Source organism: Diuraphis noxia, unplaced genomic scaffold (assembly GCF_037042655.1).
Source record: "Diuraphis noxia isolate RWA-SAM2 unplaced genomic scaffold, SU_Dnox_SAM2 contig0002, whole genome shotgun sequence".
Classification (NCBI taxonomy): Eukaryota; Metazoa; Arthropoda; class Insecta; order Hemiptera; family Aphididae; genus Diuraphis; species Diuraphis noxia.
This window is the reverse complement of record NW_028301712.1, coordinates 39,627,822-39,642,841: the sequence shown is the minus strand read 5'-3', so window position 1 is coordinate 39,642,841 and position 15,020 is coordinate 39,627,822. Positions and strand designations below refer to the sequence as shown.

General features: G+C 26.2%; 1 protein-coding gene across 2 annotated transcripts in view; it reads right to left on the bottom strand.

Annotated features, from left to right (window-relative positions):
* The window catches only part of Dh31-R (Diuretic hormone 31 Receptor), a 171,735-nt gene that overhangs the window by 48,986 nt on the left and 107,729 nt on the right, over positions 1-15,020 (bottom strand). For both annotated transcript variants that reach the window (XM_089220048.1, XM_089220050.1), the window contains exon 6: positions 609-735. In XM_089220048.1, the coding sequence (XP_089076174.1) occupies positions 609-735 (127 nt within the window). The remainder of the gene's footprint in view (positions 1-608; positions 736-15,020) is intronic.

Genomic DNA, 15,020 nt, shown 5'->3' with positions numbered 1-15,020 from the left:
CATGCAATAGTGTTGAGTTTACTTACAAGTAAAGATAATATATATTTGTTCTTGGTTCATGTATGAAGTTGTTGAAAAAATATTAGAAATAGTATCTGATACATTATAAACTACTACGAGTACGTAAACGTGATTAATAAAGTTTGGACGGTTAAATAATATGAAACGTGAAAAATAAACACTTTTTGGAATATTTAAACTAGGTAGAAACCTATGGAAAATTTATGGAAAACTGTATGGCGAGTTAATAATACCAAAGTGAAAAAAAAAAAGTTAGGTTTTCGGTATATTTAAATAATATGATAAAAGCGCAACGCTAATCAAAAATACACAGTATAGTCTTGTGTACGATGAAAATAAACACAGTCCTGATGAAAAACTGATAGGAAATTATTATTTTGAAAACATATTGTTATTCTATAAGTTATTACAACAGAGCAGTATCTCATATGTGGTTGTAATATGCGGGCGTAGTCGTGACAACATAATATTTTCTATTCGAAGGTAAAACGGCGGAGGGAAAAAAATATTGTTATTGTGCTCGGTTCGAAAACCCTACCCACCATATTCTGTTAAATTTATGCACAATGGCTCAGAAATTTACATACCCCGTTGTGAAGTACGACTGTCGGATGCTCGACGACCAGTCTGTACCACAGCAGCCATAGAAGATTATTGATAGCAAACGACGTGAACATGTGCGTGTGCAATGTGTTGCGTGCACATCTCAGAGACCTGTAAGTAAAAAAGGTAAACGCTCAGACATATGATAATATATTATTATGTTTTGAATTATTATGTCGCATACAATAGTTAACTGATGTGTTGTTGATATGAAACCGTTATGGGTTTTTCTACTTCGGTTGTCGATATAGATTTTACGCGACAAGTAGGTAAATATTTTGTCATCTGAGTTTTTAATTTTGTATGAGACTAGAGATTTTCAGACAAAAATCTGTTCAATTATTTTACGCATATATTTAATAGTTTATATGTTGATTGTCGTGATGAATCTTGATATTATCCACAGATATGATAGTTATTAATGTTAAATAACAATAAATGTATAGGAGTAAAATATTATTAGGTCTGGTATAACAATATATAGATAAACTTACATAGTTGCATGTGTTCAAAAATATTATTATTATTCAAAAAAAAAATGCAACAATTGAAGCAAAAGTAAATAATAATTGTATCTATACATTTTTATATATATTACAGTTAGGTGAATAATATATTACAAAGTATATTGATACATTTTTAACTATGGATTCAATACTTATTACACATTCATAAACGATTTTGAATACAATTGATATAAAATGACGCATAGAAATAAATCCTTATTTAATATTTTAAAAATACATCAAAGTCAATGCAATGCTTTTAAGATAATATTGTGTCATGAATTATTTGTGTTTTCAAAACAGGTTAACACGCTTTTCAATGTTCAGTTTTTTGAAAGGCACACCATTAATCTCAATCCACAGAATATATTACATAATAATATGTAACACAGTTTATTTTGTTTATATTTTAAGTAAATTGGAATCACAAAAACTTATCCAACGTCAGACCGTCGGAGTTCATATTTTATTTGTAAATTGACAAATAAACATAATTTATTGTGCGTGATATTTAATGGCTATTAATGGTTGATTACTGGTTAATTGAATTGCAGAATACGAGATATCAATTGAATAAAGTTCGAACATTATGTACAGTTTGAAACAAGATTACTTACTTAATATTGGTTACAGCATATTGTTTAAAATAATTTTATTCTTTTGATACGGTATTTTATTCTTCTATCTTGGTATTTTAACAATAATACTAAAATTATTATACAAATATTAAATAATAAATTAACTGTAGATAATTTAATATTTGAATCAGTCTAGAATTGATCGTGAATATTATGCAATAATAAATTATAATAGACAATCAATAAGTTTCAAGTTGTTTTAAATTCCAGTGTGAATTGAATTATTTTTGAATTCTATGTTTAAGAATGTCTTAAGTTCTTGTAGAATTATATCAAATAGAAAATGGTACGTTGATAAAGTACGGTCGTTAAATTAATCATCGCAATATATATCGAGCTATTTTCTAACTGAAAATGCACTTCAAAGGCATGGACATTTTGTAAGATTTTGAAAATTAAACGAGCTACTGATAAAATATAAGGAAAGTTCATTCTATTGTCATTGAAACCAAATATATAGACTAATGGTGGCATATGTAAAAGTGAATATTTATTGTAATATGAAGTTTATTATAATTACATTTTATCCGATATCCCGGTAGTGTTTTGAAAATAATATTCTAGATTAATTATAGACTATGAGCTGCATGTGCCAAGCCTTAATATTATGTTCATAACATATTATTATGCAGTTTTTAAAAATATGTTAGACTTTTTAAATACAAAGTTTCCTGTAAAAAACATTTGGTTATAAAGATTAAAAATGAATTGCAATACTTTAAATATTTTCTAAAAAAAATTAAGGTTGAATGAAGTTTTATAAATTTCAAAATTTTATAAATTTTCTTTATTTCACTAAATCCCGCAGATGATAGAGAATAGGCGAGAAAAAAAATTAAAATTAAAATAAAACCTATGTAAAATTAGGTTGACTCTAACAAAAACATCTTTAACAAAATGTTAATTGTTTTGTTTTTAGGTTTTATTAAGAGCTGATTTAAGGTATGTAATTATTTTTCATTATTTTTAAATATGAAGGCATTCGTGGCGAATGTCCAACACAATCACTGTTATTTTTATTATAATTTATAGAGAGACCTTTACTTCTAACTTTACACTCATTAATCTAATGTGGTTTATTCATTACTCATTATAGATCGAATTACCTGTCTTATTTAAAAAAATATATTATTATTTATTAGGCACTTTAATTATTAAATTATTTGAAAAAGTTATTTATATTGTTATAAAATAAAGTTCTTTATACACGATAGTTTCACAATAGAATTAAAAAATCATGGTTACATAGTATATTACAGAAATAAATTTTGAATATTCTATGAAGTATATTATACATAGGATACAATTATATTTAAATAGGGTTAAGAATTAGATGAATAAAAACAGTTATTCTTCAATCTAAAATTAAACTAATTATTATTTATTTTATGGGTTATGAAGATTTTGTATAATATACCAAATTCATTTGCATCATAGAGTTATTTTGATTAAAAATTGTATCACTATAATACTGTCCAATAAAGCATGGTAAATAACTATAATCTTATGGTATTAGCGCAATGTCTGCAATAGGTACTTTTTATCTTAAATAGATTAATATTTTGTTTTGCTGTATTCCAAAAATATGTATGTACGTTTCACTCGTTATTTTTTTTTTTAGAATTATTAGGGTTGGATTTTTAATAAAAATTAATTGTTTACGTGTACATCAGTATATATTATGTTCAGGTAGGTTGTATATGATGACATACATTTTTTTTCTGGAAACGATAACCCTTTTTAATACCATTCAGTAATTAAACAATATATTAGTTGTCAACCAATTTGAATCAATATGTTTAAATTATGTAAAAATTAATGTAAAGCGTTGGACCAAGCAATGACAGATACTCGCGCGTGTTTATTACTTTATCTAATTAAATTGTTATACAAATACACTGATTATAATAACATAATGTACAAAAGTAACCTGTGTTTATTTACGAACATTTTTATGTTGAAATTAAAAATTGTATTTATATTATATGTTATACAGAGTGGTATTTTAATAAAAAACAATTATGACTCTGAAACGTTTCTATTTTTTTTTATAACTTTACTTAAATATATAATTTTAACATAATTAATTTAAGAATATTTTGGATTCTGAAAAAAGCGATGAATTTATTGATTTTACAATGATATGTGTGTTTATTTATTTATTTATTTTTGTGTTTGTGTACATGATAAGTATTTAAAATAAAAATGTATTGATTTTTAACTTCAGTAGTATATCCGGTTGGAAAGTGAATCTAGTTGGTGCATTGAAGAGATAAAAATTAAAATTCCCAATAATTTTAAAGATTCGATTAGAACAAAAACAAAATTAAGGAAAACCAGGAATTTCTACGTAAAATCTTTCAACAATTTTCAAAATATTTTGACTTTTTAAGCTATTAACGGGCACTTTCGTTTTCATTGTTTTAAATAAAATTGTATTCATGAGTTAAATTAGTTCGAACATTTAATAAAAGGATTCTAATATATTCTTATATTGGTAGTTTAAAAATATATTTCATATATTTTTCTTTGTAAGCATTTAAAGTTTGGATTTTGACAAAATACATAAAAATCATGTGCAAATTATTTTGAGTTAGAAATTCATAAAAATATATCTATTTAAATCTAAAATTTGAAAATTCAATACAAAGTTTTGTCTACTTTCATCAAATAAAAAATGTCTATCAGAAAGTTGAATTAAATTTTTATGAGCATTTAAATTTCAAATTTCAATAATATTGAATATTCACTCGATTTCTCTTGTATCGATATTCTTATTTTGTTGTAATTCACTGTAAAAACTTTAAATTTACAACCATACATTAAATCGTATTAGTTGAGTCAAAAACTTTATCAATCTAATACAGGGTTCCCCATTAGTTAATAAAATAGCAGTTAGAAAATATTGAAAATTCATAGGCACATTTTTATTTATAAATGTTTTAAGTTTATATTTTGACAATATTTATTAAGTTTAAAATGATTAATTATTTAGTTGAAATATCCTAGATTGAAAAACCATCTCCACTCAGAATCCTTTTTCGTATACAATGATATATTATCATTGAATTCAATTATAATAATATCTATTACTGCATGTGACCCACTGTACAGCAGAGTAACATCCACTTACCCACTTTTTGACTATTTTTTTTTTATAAATACAGATCTAAATCACTTAATGATCGCAGATTTGAGTATGTAATTTTTAGAACATGATTATCAAATTTCATTCATAAATAAATAATATAATGTGCAATCATGGCTTATAATATAATTAATAGAAAACTGACGATGATTTATACAACAACGATATCTTAAAACCATAATATTTAAATTTAAATTGAACATAGTTAATCATCTTTGAAACAAATTTATAATATTCTAAAAAATTCAGGTCTCACTAATTTTAACTTAATCCTTGATATTTCAAAACAATATACAGGTTTTTCATATCAACGTGAATTGGTCACAAAATTTACACAAAAAAATTAACATTAAAAACTAATTTTATCTTTGCAGCCATCCTTCATTCAATTGCAGTAACTTTGAAACCTATCATGTAGTCATATTATTTTAAGTATTAATAGTCGTATATATGCCTTTCATAATTATAGATCAGAAGTTATGTTAGATTTATTTTGAATAAATTAAAAAAAAATGCTTTATATAAGTTCCTTTATTGTACATAAATTGGTTTGTATCAAAAGCGAAATTATCGATGAATGCATGTTATCAAAATTTGACGATATTCATAAGTTAAATACAGATTAAATATTTAATACCAAATATATATTTTTCTTATTACATGAATAAAAATATCCATGGTTATTTTATCCGAAAAATCAGTTTATCAGATAAAGCAAGATAACGAGTTAGCGATGATTTGCACGGTTCATAAGACATTAGATGAGAGATAATGTATTGAATGAAGTACTGTGGAACTAAGTAGTACGATGCCAAGTAGCACGTAATAAATGGATCGATTTGATTCTATTTGAGCAGTTAAATCACGATTTGAACTCTTGAAACTGGATTTCAAGAACTTTAAACATTAATTTGGACATTTGATGTGTATTGTGTACATGAAGAAGAATAGATGTAAAATACATTTAGAAATCAAATAAGAAGATCACAACATTTTTTTATATTATAGTATTCAAACTCATCATGGTATATGCCAAAATGTTTAATTACCCATTAAATTAAAATATACTCATTTCTGTTATAAATTCTAACTAATTATTTATGCTCGAATGCTAATACTCTTTTAATAAGTTATTAAATTATGAAAACCAAAATTACAATTTATGACACTATCTGGATGAACACGCTGCAGCTTTAAGGCACAACTAAAAAAATCAGACTTAAATACAATTTAGACTTTCTTTACTTTATTATACCTGATTTAAAGAATATTCAACACGATTCAATTGACTTTTAACCCAAGAATGCATAAATATATTACTAAGCAAAGTATTGAAGAAGAGCGCGAATCTTCTGATACAATAATTATTGATAAAGACAAAAAAGGAAATAGTTTCAATAGTTTGTTTTAATGATAGAAAAATTAAGAAATATAGCTTCAATAAGTGGTAACAATGAAATGTTGATAAACTGTATAACAGTTTATTTATGTTTATTATATTATAAAAAATATGTAGTTTAGCTTGTATATTGACTTAAAAAATAAATAAATATATAGTCTGAGATAGAAAATTAGAAAACTTTAAAACTCCACATCATAGGTATATATTTCATTAAACTTCACTAATTACTAATTAAGTTTTAGATACATTGTTCAATTGCAATACCTACTACACATGTAACGACATAATATTTAAATATTTGTTGTATCTCAAGGTGTTTAAAATTTCAAAATGAATATTCAAATATGCATTGTGGGTACAAAATTGTAACATATGGTATACTGGTTAAAATTATGCAAAGAATTAAGTGTTAGTCAAGCTGTAACAAAAACAATTAATGAATATTAATGATGCTGCAGATCATAATGATTTATTAATTATTTTAATAATTTATTGTTACCTAACTATAATACGAATCTTTGCTTAATCTATTACGAGTATTATATTCTTTGTGCTTCTTTATATCAGAAAAGTCAAAACGTTATTACTTATAGTTTTGTATAATTACACGATAGTATAAATCATTCAAGAATCAAAGAAGGGAGACAGCAGTAACTGGAACAGTTGCTTAATTGAATTTCAATTCATTGAATCGAAGAAATCACACTGTTCAATCATGATTCCATTAATCATAAATTGATATTAAGATTTTTTTGTTTTTTTTTTTTTAATATTCGAAACATTTTAACAAATCACAAATTAAAATCTTTTGTTTTTTCAATTTACGATAGTTAAAGAAATGATTTATATGTTTTTACATTCTATTATTAAGTGCATATAGTCTTATGAGAGTAAAATATGTGGATTATTCATTCAATTGTTAGTTAATAGGAACATTTTTTTTTTACACATTTGATTATACTTCACGGGTTAAGAACTATTTGGCTTATTGAGCATGTTTTGAAATATTTCATAAATTGTGAGAGTAAAATATTAATTTTAATGTTACGGTACTCGGATTTTTTATTTTAAAAAAAAAACACGAGCTATTATAGCACCTATCATAAGTTGTTTTACCATTCACTAAACATAGTGGCTAACCTACAAGGCTTGCAAGTTGTATTAATACTTAAAAGGTCAACGTATACCATGTTTATAAAACGTTAAAATATCCAAATATTATGGTTTGCACTTATTCAATTCTGTTTTTAATATGACGATTACGTGATTATTTAGTTGGATACCAAATCAGTCTACTTAAATAACGCAAGTGCAAGATTGCGCCTCACAAATCAATCAAAAGAATGTTGTAAAAAAAAATTAAAAAATGTTTAATTATTGATTTTTTTTTTGTATATTTTTAAATTTTTAATATAATAAGAATATTTGAAGATTTTTTTTTCATTCATTATATTTAAAATGTGTCAACATATTACATGTTGTTACAAGTTTATACACAGAAGATTTTTTAAAAGATGTAAGCATTATATTTTAGGTGTTTTAAAATAATATAAATCCTGTATTTATTGATAATCATGCAATATTTATTATTTATGCCAGTAAAATATTCGTTTTATGCTCCAAGAGTATGAAAAAAATCGTCTGTAAAATAATATTTATGTAAATCAAGAATAATGGTGCTGTTATTATAATGATAATAAAAAAAAAAATACTTTAATAATATCAATAAATAGATAATGATATTTTTTAACTTTTATAAGAGCATATTATTCTTTTAAATGTTAAATTTCCATTTTTACAAGAATTTCTAAATCATAAAATACTACTACTATAGATTGAACAGTACTCCAGTTTAACTTTGTACTTAAAGGAAAATGTATATTTATAGTTAATTAACTGTAAGCATTAATATTTTGTTGAGTGATGTGGAAATTATTACCCGTTAAGTGATAAGCTAATTTTAGATTTAACATACTATTGCACAAATTAATTAGGTACAATTCGTTACAACTAGTTAACCATCGATAGATTTTAAATTAAATTTTTATATTATAGAGTTATATTCTCAATATAATCATGCCATTAAAAACAAAAATCGTTTAAAGAAGGGAAAACCTTAAGAATCAAAAAATATAGGTAAATCAAAAATCAAACACTTTTTTTACATATTTATATCGTGTTTTAATTATATAACACTTAAAACACTCTGTTAACGCGATTTATGATATTTTAGCTTTGCCGTTTTATTATGACCTTAACCGATTTGAAACGAGAATCAGAATTTGGCATAAATATAGCTTGGAGTAAGTGTGTACAATTTAAGTTAGATAAAATTTAATATGCCCAAAACACAAATTTTAGGTCTTCATTTTTTAGCTATCGATTCGTATAAATGTATAATAATTCTTATTAGCACTTCATGGATAACGAATTAACAAAGTATGCTTATCTTTTTATATAACGCGGTAGGTATACGGTTAGGCAACTGTTTCAGTGTACCACTAAAGGTACATAATTCAGGACACAAAGATAACATCGTAATATTGTTATCATAACATGGCTGCATCTACAACCATGTATAATATATTGTATTTAACTTTAAACTTACACACGTTATTGTTATGATCATAATATAGTATTATTATTATTATTGTAAATTTCATGAAGGCCTTACGGCTTAGGATCCCGTTGTTTTATCGTTCCGGCGGGATCTCTAGTTTCCAACACGAACGCCGGGGTTCTGTGGAAGGGAGGGTTAGAAGGGCACTCACCAACACGTGAACTATGATAAAATTAATAAAAACGTTCAAATACCACAGAATATTATTAAAATATGTTAATATACCTCTGGTTTGTTGAAACTGAGTATGATAATATTAAATGTTTGTAATCGATGAAATTGTCAACACCACAAGTGAATTTTCAGGTGCGTGAAGTTAGCGGGGTCATGAAAAGCACTAATTTCCGCTATACAACCAATTTTTAGTGCTCAATTAGTGCTCAAAGAATATTATACAAAATTAAAAATTAGTGCTCTATCCTAACATCGATTATCCGCGATTATTATTTCAATTAAGCTTTTTAGTATTTAATATGCATTATTGATATTCAGGTTTAGTATAATCCAGCCTAAATTAATTTTTGTTAAAAGATATTTCCACAAATTATTATTTGGGTACGATGTACAAATGTTGCATCATATTCTTATCATTATAAATTTTAATACAAGAAGATTTTTATAATATATTAGTTGAATATAGGAGGTCCGTTACCCCAGTACTACCAAAGCATATATACAGGACCAAAAATATCTTATCAATTGGTATTTCATTTTTACACATTTGTAATCCTAATTTAAACATATTATGTACACTCAGAACTCGGGAAAATCAATTATTCCGTGGCACTGTGGCAGTGCTGGTGTAACCGACGAGTCTTCTACTATGAACTCAATTATAATAGTAATAATAATATTTAGTAGTATTATACTGTTATTATTCAAATACAATGCGAGAGATGATTTGGTAGGTACCTACATTGCCTCTGATCAAGCCCATTTAATCATACTATGGTAGTAGTATAACAAAATACATAAAATACATACACAAATAAAACAATAAATAATAATGGTGATTACGTGTGTAAGACCAGCTATTTCTATTATGTATGTGGTGTGTATATATTTTTGAAGACGGATAATTGGTATCGTATTTTACAGACTTCATTTGGAAATACAGACTGTGGCAATAGCGTCCTTTCGGAATAATAAGCTTGTATACAAAATAATAATATAAATATATATGCAATACTATATATATATAAATAGTTATTACTTATTATTAGTTAAAAGCTAATAATAAAATGATCACTCGATATTTTTTGCTTAATACTAATATTAATTTATAATTGGACTGATAAAGTTTTGTCATTTTACCACCACGTCTAGTAATGAATGGTTGTTATGAATAAAAGTGTAGATTCTATGAGAACATTGAGAACATTTTGTTAGTTAACAAAAAGTTTATAATGTTTTAATATACGTTTTGTAATATTATTTTAAACACAACTAAGGTAAGTAAAAATTACATTTGTTTATTATTTTATATTATTCATCACTGTAATATTATTTACTGTCTGATAAAAGACAAGTAGCGATTGTTCAAACTCAGAGATCATCACACTGGAAAAAAAATCGAACCTAAAAACATGGTTTTTTCGTCTAATGGTACTCGGTGCTAATGAATTGAATATATATAGTTTTGGTAACAAAATAAACGTGATAATATATTGCATTAAAAATCTTTGGAACTGATTTTAATAATTTTAATTTGTTTTAAACTCTGGTTTAGATATAGTACTGATATTTGTTTTGTAATAATATATATATATAATATAAGTTCATACTTCAGGCACTTCAGCAAAAATGAAAAACAGGGACGTTTTTATAATCGTGGATAACCGATGTTAGGATAGAGCACTAATTTTTATTTTTGTATATCCTTTAAGCACTAATTGAGCACTAAAAATAGGTAGTATTGCGGGAATTAGTGCTTTTCGTGATCCCGCTGCGTGAAGTTAGGGGGACGTTTTTATAATCGTGGATAATCGATGTTAGGATAGAGCACAAATTTTTAATTTTGTATATTCTTTGAGCACTAATTGAACACTAAAAATTGGTAGTATAGCGGGAATTAGTGCTTTTTATGATCCCGCTAACTTCACGCACCTTTAATTTTCTTTAGATTTTTTTTTAATTCGAGCGTCTATTATAATAATCTAAGTCCTAAAAATAATTATGATTATTTGATTTAAATATTATGTATTTAAGTTATAATATTTATATTTTTTTTGGTTTTATAACTGCAAGACTGTTGCATAAAGTGTATTATGTATTAGGTTTTGTTATTATTTTGCTACACAATGTAAAATAAGCTATGTTATTATGAATGTTGATAAAATTCCGAAAACTGAACACATTGTATATTGTGGTAATTATACTTAAATCAATTATATATATATATATATATATATAACGTTGGTCATTAATCGTTAAGGTAGATGGTAGAAACTCATTTATCATTATTTATTTGTTAGTATATTATTATTAATAGAATAAAATACTTGATGTATATTTTCGTTAGTTATAACTAAAAAAATAAACGTGGAATTCTTTATAAATAAAAGACTTATAGTTCGTACATTTTGAATTTAAAAAAAAAATATATATATATACCTATGTGTGAAAAGTTTTTGAATTAACTAGCAGTAGCTGGTATATTGTACCATATAATATAAAAGATTTGTTTATGAAGTCATTAATTTTAGTGGGACAACTTTATGTTTCATTATTGATCTATATTTTGGTCGTAGACGTGTTAATTATTAATATGCGTCAAGTTGAAAATGTTAGTTTAGCAAAAAGTCACGACACCACTTAAATCGAAGTATAAATTTTAAAGAAGTGAATAGATTAATATGCACTTTAATTTATAATGACAAATTTGCAATCAAATTTATATGACACTGAATAAAATTGTATTACATTCATATTCATTACGAACATGTTTAAATGGTGATAGTGAAATTACATTATCAACAATGGAAGGAGGAATGGCAGTGTCAATGACATAATTGAGACTGCAGCACAAAGAAATTGGGCATTAGAGAAATTACTTGCTTAAGAGATTTAAAATATCCATTACTCTCGGAGGCTATAACTGATCGTTTAATTTATTATAGAATATCACTACATTATAATTTACATCAATTAGCTTTTGAAAATGTTAATTTTTAATAATTGAAGCAGTTTTTGTTGACTGGAACTTTTATTTGAAGAAAATCCTGTGTTAAGAAAATAGAAAATAACAATAATACAACAGTAAGTGGAAACGAATTCATTGTATAAATTAACGAAAGTTTGTTTGTTCATCGAATGAATAATGCTGCAAGGCGTATTTTATCACAACGGTAGATGTTTAGCGATATTTTTCGTTCAACAATTGAATGTTTCGTGGTTAGCGTTCCTAATCGAACTGAAAACATTCTGATGCCAATAAATATCTATCTACAGGATCAATAATTATGTACAGTTGTTAGAAGACTTACAGTAATTTATGCAACATTAGTTTTACTCATAAATCACAATACGGTAAATCATACATTATACATTATTTAGACCGGGATTCCAGTGAACAGACTTAAAATGTCACGCGCGTGGGTATTTATTCAAATGAGAAAATAGGAGACATCGAAGAATGACAAATCGACATTTTGTAAATACTTATGTGGAAGAATGAATATAAGTATGGAAAAGTCGCCTTAACAAAAATACACCTACCCATTTAAGCTATATTGAAGAATTTTGGCCACCGCGGTAGACTATAATCTATACAAATGTAGGTTATTTATCGTACCAATAACTCCACCTGTATAAATATAGTGAGTAAAACTATAAATCCATATTTCTATTTATTAATACGCAATCATTTTTGTTTTTGTCATACATTACTTCGCATGCATGTGTTATATTAGGGGGAAAAAGTTCAGAAAAATCATTAGTTATCCATATTGGCTATATCTCATGATGCTAACAAAATATGTTACCGTTAAGGTTAGTAAAACATAAAATACCTAATGAATACAACAGCAATGAATTTCAACACCTTCTGTCCAGTAAAATAAAGTTACAAAAAACTAATCTAACTGGTTTATATAATAAATAAGAAAAAGCTTTATAGTTAAATGGTGTTTGTTCAAAAATACATATCAAAACAAAATGTCAATTTGTTTATGGTTTAAACACTTTAAACAGATATGTACTCAAAAAATAAGATACAAACTATCAGTTTTCCTCATATAATGCGTTCAAATGAATAAACAAAGAAGCACATATACCCACACCAATACTTAAATGTGTGTGCGCCACTGTTCAGCGGTGTGTGGTAAGAATTGCAATATTGTAGAATGCCATGTTATTTTTAAAACTGAAATAGGTTTTTTGGTTGAATTATAACCAATTACCATTTATGTTTATTACTTTACATTTACATTACTTAATATCTAATACTTAAAAATGAAATGTTCGTTATCTATATATGAACTCAAAAACTACAGGAGCATTCTCAATTAATGTTATATCAAAATATTCCTGGAAACTCAGAGTTTGGTTTGTTATTTAGTTTTTACACCCATAGTTCATACATATAAATTTAGTTTTGAATTTCAAAAATTGAATATTTTAATGTTTGTTTAAAATTCTTTAATTTTTAGTTAATTTATAATATTTATATTATAGTTAAAATAAATACGGATTTATAATGACTTATGTTGTGTCCACAACAGCATTAGTACCATTAACTTTTATGTAATATTTTTATTGTTTTAATTTAACTTTAATGTCTGTAAGTACGAAATTATGTTTCAGGTGACACAGGTTAGGTTTTTTTTTGCAGATATTTTTTGGCGAACGAAAATAATTAGCAATGTTTCAGAGAACGTGTCATATAGTGTCCACGACAGATTGATTTATCAATGTTCCTAGTAGTTCCCACAAAAAAACCATAAGAAAAAAAAACAGTTTAAAAATAAAAGAATAAAACAGCACTATTTTGAAGAAAATCTCTATGATTTTGGAGAAACTAAGCCTCTCTAAGAACAGTATGAACTGTATGTGCGCAGTCATGGACAAACTGCACTGGCTACGATGTGTCACAAAACAATTAATTTCTCACCTACGACGATATGGAAAAACTTGAGAAAACAATGATATATAATAGATAATGAATATATATTAAAATAATATAATTTATGAGTGTGATTTCGACCTCCATGCACGTCGTATGATTTGAACTTAATATTCTCCGCAAACTTCCTATAATCCGATTCACCGAACTGCGCTCTGACGTGGTACAACACAAACACGCACCGCGGTTTGTGTCAGACGCTGAATCCCTAAACTCGTTCTTGGGCATTGTTGCAGAAGTGGCAGAATGTGGACCAACATCCCCCTGAGTTATGTTGACCTCCTACCCAATCACAGATTCTGTTGACTCTCGGGAAATTCGTTATTGTGTTTTTTTTCCCGGGACCCGCAAAGCATTGCTATATTTACCAGAGTATAATATTTTCTAATACATTATTATAATATATCATATATAATAAGGTTGTATACAACGTCACGCCCCTAGAAAAATGAAAAATGAAAGACCAGACACCGGGTTATGATTATTAGGTTTTGCGAATATAGGACTCTCATTGAAATTCTATTGTGGCTCGCGTTGGTCGAGTTCTGAATAGCGGGAGAGCTGCATGTCCGTAGTAGATATACGACCAGAAAACAAGAGTCTTGGATAGAAATTAGAAGCACATGACTCAGCCACACGGATGCACGTACTCACGAAGTGTAAACAAAGTAATTTTCATATTATGCAGGTTGGTAGGTACTGAAACGTTTTACGAAAATGGCAATAATTTATCGTGCATGCTTGTTTACATAAACAGTATTTAATGTATGTTAAATTTACAAAGTGTCCCTTTCGGTTTTATATTATTATTGTAGGTACATCGTTATTTATATAGTCACATGTATATAAATTACTCGTTGGTCATTGGTAAGATCTACAGAACGAAATTCAACAGATTATCGAACAAATGACGGTATCAACCATACTAGGACACTAATATATTATAGTTATATATTATAG